Source organism: Dipodomys merriami, unplaced genomic scaffold (genome assembly GCF_024711535.1).
Source record: "Dipodomys merriami isolate MVZ:Mamm:240054 unplaced genomic scaffold, mDipMer1.0.p SCAF_14, whole genome shotgun sequence".
NCBI lineage: Eukaryota > Metazoa > Chordata > Mammalia > Rodentia > Heteromyidae > Dipodomys > Dipodomys merriami.
Window position 1 is genome coordinate 187,504 of NW_027202715.1, and position 12,213 is coordinate 199,716.

The following is a 12,213-nucleotide window of genomic DNA, read 5'->3' on the forward strand; positions in this document are numbered from 1 at the left end:
GCTGTTTCCCCGCTGTCCCCCGCTGTTTCCCTGCTTTGTCCCGCTGTGTCAAGTTGTGTCCTGCTTTGTACCCGCTGTCCCCCGCTGTGTCCCGCTGTGTCCCCGCTGTCCCCCGGAGTGTCCCCGCTGTGTCCCGCTGTGTCCCCGCCTTGTCCTTCTGTGTCCCATGCTGTGGCCTGCTTTGTCCCCCGCTTTGTCCCGCTGTGTCTCCGCTGTCCCCCGCTGTGTCCCGCTGTGTACTGCTGTGACCCGCTATGTCCCTGCTGTCGCCCGCTGTGTCCTGCTGTGTTCCCACTGTCCCGTGGATTGTCCACGCTGTTTCCTCGCTGTTTCCCGCTGTGTATCCCGCTGTGTCCAACTGTGTCCCCGCTGTGTCCCGCTGTGTTCCCCACTGAATCCCCCGCTGTGTCCCCCTCTTTGTCCCAGCTGTGTCCCGCTGAGTCCCCACTGTGTCCCCGCTGGGTCCCGCTGTGTCCCCGGCTGTGACCCTTCTGTGTCCCCGATGTGTCCCGCTGGGTCCCATTGTGTCCCAATGTGACACCCGCTGTGTCCCCCGCAGTGTCCCGCTGTGTCCCCCGCTGTGTTCCCCGCTGTGTCCCCCGCTCTGTCCCCGCTGTGTCCCGCTTTGTCCCTGCTGTATCCCCGCTGTGTCCTTTTGTGTCCCCGCTGTGTCCCGCTGTGTCCCGCTGTGTCCCGCTGTGACCCACGCTGTGCCCCGCTGTGTCCCGCTGTGTCCCGCTGTGTCACCTGCTGTGTCAATGCTGTGTCCCAGCTGTGTCCCGCTGTGACCCACGCTGTGTCCCGCTGTGTCCTCGCTGTGTCCCGCTATGTCCCGCTGTGTCACCTGCTGTGTCAATGCTGTGTCCCAGCTGTGTCCTGCTCTGTCCGGCTGTGTCCCGCTGTGTCCTCGCTGTGTCACGACTGTGTCCCGCTGTGTCCCCGCTGCGTCCCACGCTGTGTCTCCGCTGTGTCCCGCTGTGTCCCGCTGTGTCCCCCGTTTTGTCCCGCTGTGTCTCCCGCTGTGTCCCCCGCTGTGTCACCCGCTGTGTCCCCCGCTGTGTCCCCCCTGTCACCGCTGTGTCCCGTTGTGTCCCGCTGTGTCCCCTCCGTCCCCCTTTGTGTCTCCGCTGTGTCCTCCGGTGTCTCCGCTGTCCCTCGCTGTATCCCTGCTGTATCCCGCTGTGTCAAGCTGTGTCCTTCTGTGTACCTGCTGTCCCCCGCTGTGTCCCGCTGTGTCCCCGCTGTCCCCCAGAGTGTCCCCGCTGTGTCCCGCTGTGTCCCCGCTGTGTCCTGCTGTGTCCCCCTGTGTCCTATGCTGTGTCCCGTGGTGTCCAGCTTTGTCCCCCGCTGAGTCCCCTCTGTGTCCTCGCTGTGTCCCGCTGCGTCTTTGCTGTGTCCGCGGCTGTCCCCCGCTTTGTCCCCCGCTGTGTCCCGCTGTTTCCCGCTGTGTCCTCGCTCTGTCCCCCGCTGTGTCCCGCTGTGTCCCCGTCTATGCTTGTTGTGTCCCGCTGTGTCCCCCGCTGTGTCCCGCTGTGTCCCCGCTGTGTCCCCCGCTGTGTCCCGCTGTGTCCCCGCTGTCCCCCGCTGTGTCCCGCTGTGTACTGCTGTGATTCGCTGTGTCCCTGATGTCTCCCGCTGTGTCCTTCTGTGTTCCCGCTGTCCCCTGGAGTGTCTCCACAGTGTCCCCGCTGTGTCTCGCTGTGCCCTGCTGTGTCCCACTGTGTCCTTGCTGTGTCCCCCGATTTGTCCCCACTGTGTCACCCTGCGTCCTGCTGTGTCCCTGCTTTGTCCCGGCTATGTCCCGCTGTGTTCCCGGCTGTGTCACGCTGTGTCCGCCCTGTGTCCCCGCTGTGTCCCGCTGTGTACCACTGTGTCCTCGCTCTGTCCCTGCTGTGTCCCGCTGTGTATCCCGCTGTGTCCAGTTTTGTTCCCTCTGTGTCGCCGCTGTGTCCCTCTGTGTCCCGCTGAGTACCCTGCTGTGTCCCGCTGTGTCCTTGCTGTGTCCCGCTGGGTCCCGCTGTGTCCCGCTGTGTCCTCGCTGTGTCCCCGCTTGTCCCGCTGTTTATCACGCTGTGTCCAACTGTGTCCCCGCTGTGTCCCCGCTGTGTCCCCGCTGTGTCTCACTGTGTCCCACTTTGTCCCGTTGTGTCCTCGCTGGGTCCCCCGCGGTGTCTGCCGGATACAGCGGGTACACAACGGGGACACAGCGGGGGACACAGAGAGAACACAGAGGGACACAGCGGGATACAGCGGGGACACAGCGGGGGACACAGCGGGGGACACAGCAGGGGACACAGCATTACACGGCCGGGAAACAGCAGCTTCACAGGAGGACACAGCGGCGACACAGCGGGGGACATTGGGGAAACAGGGGGACACAGCGGGGGACACAGGTGGACATAGCGGGCCACAGCGGGGACACAGTGGGACACAGCGGGGACACAGCGGGGGACATCGGGGAAACTGCGGGACACAGCGGGTGACACAGCTGGACACAGCGGGGACACAGCGGGTACATAGCGTGGGACACAGCATGGACACACCGGGACACACCTGGGGACACAGCGTGGACACAGCAGGGGACAGTGCGGGGACACACCGGGACACAGCGGGGAGACAGCGGGGGACACAACGGGACACAGCGGGTACAAAGCGGGACACAGCGGGGACACAGCGCGACACAGAGGGGACACAGCGGGTCACAGCGTGACACAGAGGGACACAGCGAGGTATACAGCTGGGGACACAAAGGAAAACTGCGGGTGACACAGCGGGACACAGCAGGACACCACGGGGGACAAAGCGTGACACGGCTGGGGACATCGCTGGGGACACAGCGAGACACTTAGGGGGACACAGCGGGAAACATCGTGGACACAGCGGGACACAGAAGGGGACACAGCGAGGACACAGCGGGACAGAGCCGGGGACACAGCCGGGGACACTGCAGGACACAGCGGGGGACACAGCCCAGGACACTGCACGACACAGCGGGTGACACAGCGAGGACACAGCGGGGCACAGCGGGGACACAGCAGGGACACAGCGGGGGACACAGCGGGTGACACAGCATGGACACAGCAGGGGACACACCCGGACACAGCCTTACACTGCGGGGGACACAGCCAAACACAGCTGGGACACAGCGGGACACAGTGTGGGACACAACTGGGACACAGCGGGACACAGCGGGGACACAGCTGGGACACAGCGGCACACAGCGGGGACACAGCGGAACACAGCGGGCACACAGGGAAGACACAGCGGGACACACCGTGGTACTCAGTGGGTACACAGCGGGGGACACAGTGTGGACACAGCGGGACACCGCGGGACACATCGGAACACAGCGGGGTACACAGCCCGGGACAGTGGTGACAAACCGGGGGACAGCGGGGACACAGTGGGACACATCGTGGGACACAGCGTGGGACCCAGCGGGGGACACAGCGTTACACAGCGGGGAAACAGCAGCTTCACAGGGGGACACAGCAGCTACACAGCGGTGGACATTGGGGATACAGGGGGACACAACGGGGGAGACAGGTAGACATAGCGGGGGACAGCGAGGACACAGCGGGACACAGCGGGGGCACAGCGGGGGACATCGGGAAAATAGCGGGACACAGCGGGACAGAGCGGGGACACAGCGGGTACATAGGATGGGACACAGCAGGGACACACCGGGACACAGCTAGGGACACAGCAGAGACACAACAGGGGACAGCGCGGGGACACTGTGGGACACAGCGGGTACAAAGCAGGACACAGCGGGGACACAGCGGGACACAGCGGGGACACAGCGGGTCACAGCGGGACACAGCGGGACACAGCGGGGTATACAGCTGGGGACACAGCTGGGACAAAGCGGGGCACACAGCGGGGGATTCAGTGGGGAACACAGCGGGACACAGCGGGGACACAGTTGGACACAGCGGGAAACAGCGGGGAAACAGCGTGGACAATCCACGGGACAGCGGGAACACAGCAGGACACAGCGGGAGACTGCAGGGACACAGCGGGGACACAGCGGGACACAGCGGGCATACAGCGGGGGACAAAAGGGGACACAGCGGGTACAAAGCGGGACACAGCGAGGACACAGCAGGACACAGCGTGGACACAGCGGGACACAGCGGGGTACACAGCGGGACACAACAAGCATAGACGGGGACACAGCGGGACACAGCGGGGGACAGAGCGAGGACACAGCGGGAAACAGCGGGACACAGCGGGGGACAAAGCGGGGGACAGCCGCGGACACAGCAAAGACGCAACGGGACACAGCGAGGACACAGAGGGGACTCAGCGGGGGACAAAGCTGGACACCACGGGACACAGCGGAACACAGGGGGACACAGCAGTGACACTGCAGGGACAGAGCGGGACAAAGCAGGGGACAAAGTGGGACCCAGCGGGACACAGCGGGTGACACAGCGGGGTCAAGGCGGGACACAGCGGGACTCAGCGGGGACACAGTGGGACACAGCGAGATGCACAGCGGAGACACAGTGGGGAGCACAGCGGGACATAGCGGGGGACATGGCGGGGACACAGCTGGGACACAGCGGGACACAGCGGGGTCACAGCGGGACACAACGGGGGACACAGCGGGACATAGCAGGACACAGAGGGACACAGCGGAATACAGAGGGACACAACGGGGACAAAGCGGGGGACACAGAGAGAACACAGTGGGACACAGCGGGATACAGCAGGGACACAATGGGGACACAGCGGGGTACACAGCCAGGACACAGTAGGACACAGCGGGACACAGCGGGACAGAGTGGGACACAGCAGGGACACTGCTGGGGACACAGCGGGACACAGCGCGGGACACAGCGGGGGACAAAGCGGGACACAGTTGGTGACACCTGGGGGGACAGCAGGGACACAGGGGGGTCACAGCGGGACATAGCAGGACACAGCAGGGGACTCAGCGGGACACAAGGTGGGACACAGCGGGACACAGCATGGGACACAGCGGGACACAGTGGAGGACACAGCGGGATCCAGCAAGGGGACACAGCGAGACACAGCGGGACACAGCGGGACAAAGCGGGGACACAGCGGGGACACTGCGGGACACAGCAGGGACACTACGGGTCACAGCGGGGGACACAGCGGGGATACAGTTGGGACACAGCAGGACACAGCCAGGACACATCGGGACACAGCGGTGGACACAGCGGGACACAACGGGACACAGCGCGGGACAAAGGGGGACACAGTGGGACACATTGGTGACACAGCTTGACACAGCGGGGACACAGCGGAGACACAGCAGGACACAGCGGGACACAGTGGTGTACATAGTGGGGAACAGCAGGGACACACCGGGGGACAACGGGGACACAGCAGGACACAGAGTGGACAGAACGGGACACAGCGGGGGACACAGCGGGGACACAGCGGGGAAACAGCAGGACACAGTGGGACACTGCGGGACACTGTGGGGGACACAGCGAGGACACAACGGGACACAGCGGGACACGTGGAACACAGCGGGGACACAGTGGGGGACACAGGGAAAAACAGCGGGACACAGCGGGACACAGAGGTGGACACAGCGGGGGACACAGCAGGGGACACAATGGGACACAGCGCGCGACACAGCGGGACACAACAGGGACACAGCGGGACAAAACAGGACACAGCGGGGGACACAGTGGGGACATAGAGGGGGACCAAGCGAGGCCACAACGGGACACAGCGGGACACAGTGGGGTACATAGCGGGGAACAGCAGGGACACACCGGGGGACAGCGGGGACACAGCTGGACAAAGCGTGGACAGAGCGGGGCACAGCAGGAGACAAAGCGGGGACACAGCGGGGACACAGAGGGACACAGCGAGACACAATGGTTACACAGCGCGACACATCGAGAGACACAGCGGATATACAGCAGGGAACACAGCGGGACAACAGCAGGACACAGCGGGGACACAGCGGGACAGAGCAGGGCACACAGCGGGACATAGCCGGACACAGCAGGACACAGCAGGGGACACAGCTGGGGACACAGCCAGCAGGACACAGCGTGACACAGCGGGGCACAGCGGGGGACACAGCAGGACACAGCGCGACACATCGGTGACACAGCGGGGACACAGCGGGGAGCACAGCAGGACCCAGTGGGGGACATAGCATGGACACAACTGGGACACAGCGGGACACAGCGGGGTCACAGCGGGACACAGCAGGGGACAAAGCGAGGACACAGCGGGACACAGCGGGGGACAAAGCGGGAGAGAGCGTGGGACACAGTGAGGATACAGCGGGACAAAGCGGGGACACAGAGGGGACTCAGCGGGGGACACAGCGGGGGACAAAGAGGGACACCACGGGACACAGTGGGACACAGCGGGACACAGAGGGGACACTGCGGGGACACAGCGGGAAAAATCGGGGGACCCAGCGGGACACAGCGTGACACAGAGGGGACAAAGCCGGACTCAGCAGGGGACAGAGGGGGGACACAGCAGGACACAGTGGGGACAAAGCGGGACACAGCGGGACACAGTGGGGACAGAGCGGGACACAGAGTGACACAGCGGGGACAAAGCGGGACACAGCGGGGACACAGCAGGGACACAGCGAGGACACAGCGGGACACAGCAGGGACACAGAAGGACACAGCGCGACACAGCGGGGACACAGCGGGGACACAGCGGGGACACAGCGGGGACACAGCTTGACACAGCGGGGACACAGCGGAGACACAGCGGGACACAGCGGGACACAGTGGTGTACATAGTGGGGAACAGCAGGGACACACCGGGGGACAACGGGGACACAGCAGGTCACAGCGGGGACAGAGCGGGACACAGCGGGGGACACAGCGGGGACACAGCGGGGAAACAGCAGGACACAGTGGGACACAGCGTTGACACAGCGGGACACAGCGAGAGACACAGCGGGTACAAGCGGGGAACACAGCGGGACACAACAGGAGAGAGCGCGGACACAGCGGGACACAGTGGGGGATACAGCAAGGACACAGAGGGACACAAAGGGACACCGAGGGGGACACAGCGAGAAACAGCGGGACACAGCGGGACACAGCAGGGACAAAGCGGGAATCACAGCGGGGGATAGAGCGGGACACAGCGGGGGACACAGGGAGGACACAGCGGGACACAGCGGGGACACAGCGGGGACACAGTGGGGGATACAGCAAGGACACAGAGGGACACAAAGGGACACCGAGGGGGACACAGCGAGAAACAGCGGGACACAGCGGGACACAGCAGGGACAAAGCAGGAATCACAGCGGGGGATAGAGCGGGACACAGCGGGGGACACAGGGAGGACACAGCGGGACACAGCGGGCCACAGCGGGGACACAGCGGGACACAGTGGGACACAGCGGGGACACAGCGGGACACAGTGAGAGACACAGCGGGGGACACATCGGGGTCACAGCGGGGGACACAGCAGGGGACACAGCAGGGACACAGCAGGACACAGCGGGGACACAGCGGGGGACAGCGGGGGACACAGCGTGACACAGCTGGGGACAGCGCTGGGGACAAAGCGGGGGACGAAGCGAGGACACAGCGGGACACAGCGGATCACCACGGGGGACATAGAGTGACACATCTGGGGACAGCGCTCGGGACACAGCGAGGACACAGCGGGACACAGCGGGGACACAGTTGGACACAGCGGGGTACAGAGCGGGACACATCGGTGACACAGTGAGGACAAAGCGGGACACAACGGGACATAACGGGACACAGCGGGACACAGAGGGGACACAGCGGGACAAAGCGGGGACACAGCGGGGGAAACAGCGGGGGACACAGTGGGGGACACAGCGGGGAACACAGAGGGACACAGCGGGGGACACAGGGGGGACACAGCGGGAAACAGCGCGGGACACAGCGAGGACACAGCGGGGACACAGCGGGGACACAGCGGGCCACAGTGGGACACAGCGGGGATACAGCGGGACACAGCTGCACACAGCGGAATACACAGCGGGTCACAGCGGGGACGCAGCGGTGACACAGCCAGATACAGTGAGGACACAGCGGGTGAGAGGGCAGACACAGCGGGACACAGTGGGGACAAATTGGGGGACACCCGGGACACAGCGTGACACAGCGGGATTGAGCGGGGGACACAGCGGGACACAGCGGGACACAGCGGTACACAGCGGGGACACAGCGGGGGACACAGCGGGGAAAACAGCGGGACACAGTGGATGACACAGCGAGGACACAGCGGGACACATTGGGGACACAGTGGGGACTAAGAGGGGGACACAGCTGGGGACACAGAGGGACACAGCAGAGGACACAGCGGGACACAGCCGGGACACAGCAGGAAACAGAGTGGAAACAGCAGGGACACAGGGGGATACAGCGGGGACACAGCGGGGGACACAGAGGTATTCAGCGGGGGACTCAGCGGTGACACAGCGGGGACAGAGAGGGGACATAGTGAGGGACACAGCGGGATACACAGCGGGACACATCGGGGACAAAGTGAAGACACAGCGAGGTCACAGCAGGACACAGCGGGGGACACAGGGTGACACAGCGGAGAATACAGTGGGACACAGCAGGGACACATCAGGACACCGTGGGGACACAGAGGGGGACACAGTGGGGGCACAGCGGGGAACACAGCGCGACACAGCGGGGACACAGGGGGACACAGCGAGGACACAGCGGGACACAGCGGGACACAGTGGGGATAAAGCGGGACACTGCTGGACACATTGGGAAACACAGCGGGTCACAGCGGACACACAGCGATGACACAGCGGGACACAGCGGGTCACAGCGGGACAAACAGCGAGGACACAGCGGGACACAGCGGGGACACAGCAGGGACACAGCGGGACACAGCGTGCAATACAGCGGGACACAGCGTGGACACAGCGGGGCCACAGCAGGTACACAGCAGGTCACAGCGGGTTACAGCGGGACACAGCCGCGGACAGCAGGGACACAGGCGGACACAGCGGGGACACAGCGGGACACAGCGGGTTACAGCGGGATACAATCGTGGACAGCGGGGACACAGCAGGGGAACACAACGGGGACACAGCGGGGGACAGCGTGGACACAACGGGACTCAGCGGGACACATCGGGGATACAGCTGGGTCACAGTGGGGGACACAGCGGGACACAGCGGGGACACAGCGGGGACACAGCAGGACAAAGCGGGGACACAGCCGGGAACACCGCGAGGGAAACAGTGGGGAACGCAGCGGGACACAGCGGGGACAGAGTTGGACACAGCGGGATACACAGCAGGACACATCGGGGACAGAGCGAGGACAAAGGGACACAGAGGGACACAACGGGGTACAGCGGGACACAGCGGGGACACAGCGGGGAAACAGCAGTGGATACAGCGGGACACAGAGGGACATATCGGGACACAGCGGAGAACACAGTGGGACACAGAGGGTACAGAGCAGGACACAGTGGGGACACAGCGAGGACACAGCAGGATACAGTAGGGACAGAGCGGGACACAGCGCGGTCACAGCGGTGCACACAGCGGGGGTCACAGCAGGGGACACAGCGGTGGACAGAGCGAGGACACAGCGCGACACAGCGGGACAAAGCTGGGGACAAAGCGGGGTACAGCCGGGGACACAGCGAAGACACAGCGGGACACAGCGAGGACACAGAGGGGACTCAACGGGGGACACACCGGGGGACAAAGCTGGACACCACGGGACACAACGGGACACAGGGGGACACAGCAGTGGCACTGCGGGGACACAGCGGGACAAAGCACGGGACAAAGCGGGACCCAGCGGGTCACAGCGGGACATAGCGGGGACACAGCGGGGACATAGCGGGACACAGTGGGACACAGTGGGGAAAACAGCGGGACACAGCGAGAGACACAGCGTGGGACACAGCGGGGACACAGCGGGGGACACAGAAGGGGACAGAGCGGGAACACAGCGGGGGCCACATCGCGACACAGCGGGGACAGAGTGGGACACAGCGGGGACACTGCGGGACACAGCGGGACACAGCGAGGGACAGAGCGGTATAGAGCTGGGACACAGGGGGCCACAGCGGGGTCACAGCAGGACACAGCGGGGGACACAGCGGGACACAGCGGTGTACACAGCTGGGGACACAATGGGACACAGAGTGGGACACAGTGGGACACAGCGGGACACAGTGGGGACAAAGCGGGGGACACAGCAAGGGACAGAGCGGGACACAGCGGGGACACAGCGGGGACTCACAGGGGGACATAGCAGGGGACAAAGCAGGACACCACGGGACACAGCAGAACACAGCGGAACACATTAGGGAGACTGTGGGGCCACAGCGGGACTCAGCGGGGGACACAGCGGGACACAGCAGGACTCATCAGTGAACACAACGTAACACAGCGGGAGACACAGCGGGGGACACAGCCGGACACAGCGGGGACTCAGCTGGACACAGCGTGGTATACAGCGTGACAGAACGGGGACACAGCGGAGACACAGCGGGACACTGTGTGACACCTCGGGGACACAGCGGGACACACCGGGGGACACAGCGCTACACAGCTGGAAACACAGCGAGAACACAGCGGGACACAGCGGGGTACCCAGCTGGGGACACAAAGGGAAACAGCGGAGACACAGCAGGACACTGAGTGACACATCGTGGACACAGCAGGACACAGCGGGACACAGCGAGGACACAGCGGGACACAGTGTGACACAGCGGGGACACAGCGGGACACAGCAGGGACAGAGCGGGACACAGTGAGGGACACAGCAGGACAAAGCAGGACACAGCGGGGAAGACAGCAGGACACAGTGCAATACAGCGGGGACACAGCGGGGGACACAGCGGGGGTCACACCAAGGACACAGTGGGATACAGCGGAACACAGTGAGGACACAGCAGGACACCTAGGGGACAAAGCGGGGGACATAGCAGGTCACAGCAGTGACACAGTGGGACACAGCTGGTACACAGCGGGACACAGCGGGGTCACAGCGGGACACAGCGGGAGACACAGCGAGGACACAGCGGGACACAGCGGGACACAGCGAGGGACAAAGCGGGAGAGAGCGGGGGAAACAGAGAGGATACAGCGGTACACAGCGGGGTCACAGAGGGGACTCAGCGGGGGACACAGTGGGGGACAAAGCAGGACACCACGGGAAAATGTGGGACAAATCGGGACATAGAGGGGACACTGCGTGGACACAGTGGGACAAATCGGGGGACACAGCGGGACACAGAGGGACACAGCGTGGGACAAAGCCAGACACAGCGGGGGACAGACCGGAGGACACAGCGGGACACAGCGTGGACAAAGTGGGACACAGTGGGACACAGCGGGGACAGAGCGGGACAAAGAGTGACACAGCGGGACACGGCGGGACACAGCGGGACACAGCGGGGGACACAACAGGACACAGTATGGACACAGCGGGACACAGAGTGGGACAGAGCGGGGACACAGCGGGTCACAACGTTACACAGCCAGGGACACAGCGGGGGACACAGTGGGAAACAGCGGGACACAGCAGGGGACAAAGCGGGATTTAGCGGGGGACACAGCAGGGGACACAGCGGGACACAAGGGGGGACACAGCGGGACACAGCGGGACACAGCTGGGGACACAGCCAGGACACAGCGGGAAACAGGGGGAGAGAGCAGTGACACAGCGGGACACAGCGAGAGACACAGTGGGTACACAGCGGGGATCACAGCGGGACACAGCGGGACAGAGAGGGGACACAGCCAGACAAAAGGGGGCACATAGCGGGACATAGCGGGACACAGCGGGAAACAGCAGGGGACACAGCTGGGGACACAGCGTGACACAGTCGGGGATACAGCGAGGACACAGAGGGACACAACGGGAAACAGAGTGGGACACAACGGGACACAGCGGGACACAGTGGGACACAGCAGGGACAAAGCGGGAATCACAGCGGGGGATAGAGCGGGACACAGCGGGGGACACAGGGAGGACACAGCGGGACACAGCGGGGACCGAGCAGGGACACAGGGGTACACAGCAGGGACACAGCGGGACACAGAGGAGACACAGCGGGACACAGCAGGACACAGCGGTACACATCGCAGGACACAGCGGGGAAACAGCGGGACACAGTGGGACACAGCGGGGGACACTGCGGGACAGAGCGGGGGACACAGAAGGGGACACAGCGTGACACAGTGGGGACACTGCTGGACACAGCGGGGGACACAG

General features: G+C 64.4%; 1 protein-coding gene across 1 annotated transcript; it reads right to left on the reverse strand.

Annotated features, from left to right (window-relative positions):
* Positions 1-2,120: 2,120 nt before the first annotated feature.
* LOC138825826 (keratin-associated protein 16-1-like) lies at positions 2,121-11,768 on the reverse strand. Its single transcript, XM_070020483.1, has 7 exons — positions 11,692-11,768; positions 10,234-10,305; positions 9,982-10,112; positions 9,479-9,591; positions 3,384-3,495; positions 2,934-3,168; positions 2,121-2,172 (listed from the first exon to the last, which is right to left on the reverse strand). The coding sequence occupies exons 1-7, from the start codon at positions 11,766-11,768 to the stop codon at positions 2,121-2,123; spliced, it is 792 nt and encodes a 263-aa protein (XP_069876584.1).
* Positions 11,769-12,213: the final 445 nt, after the last annotated feature.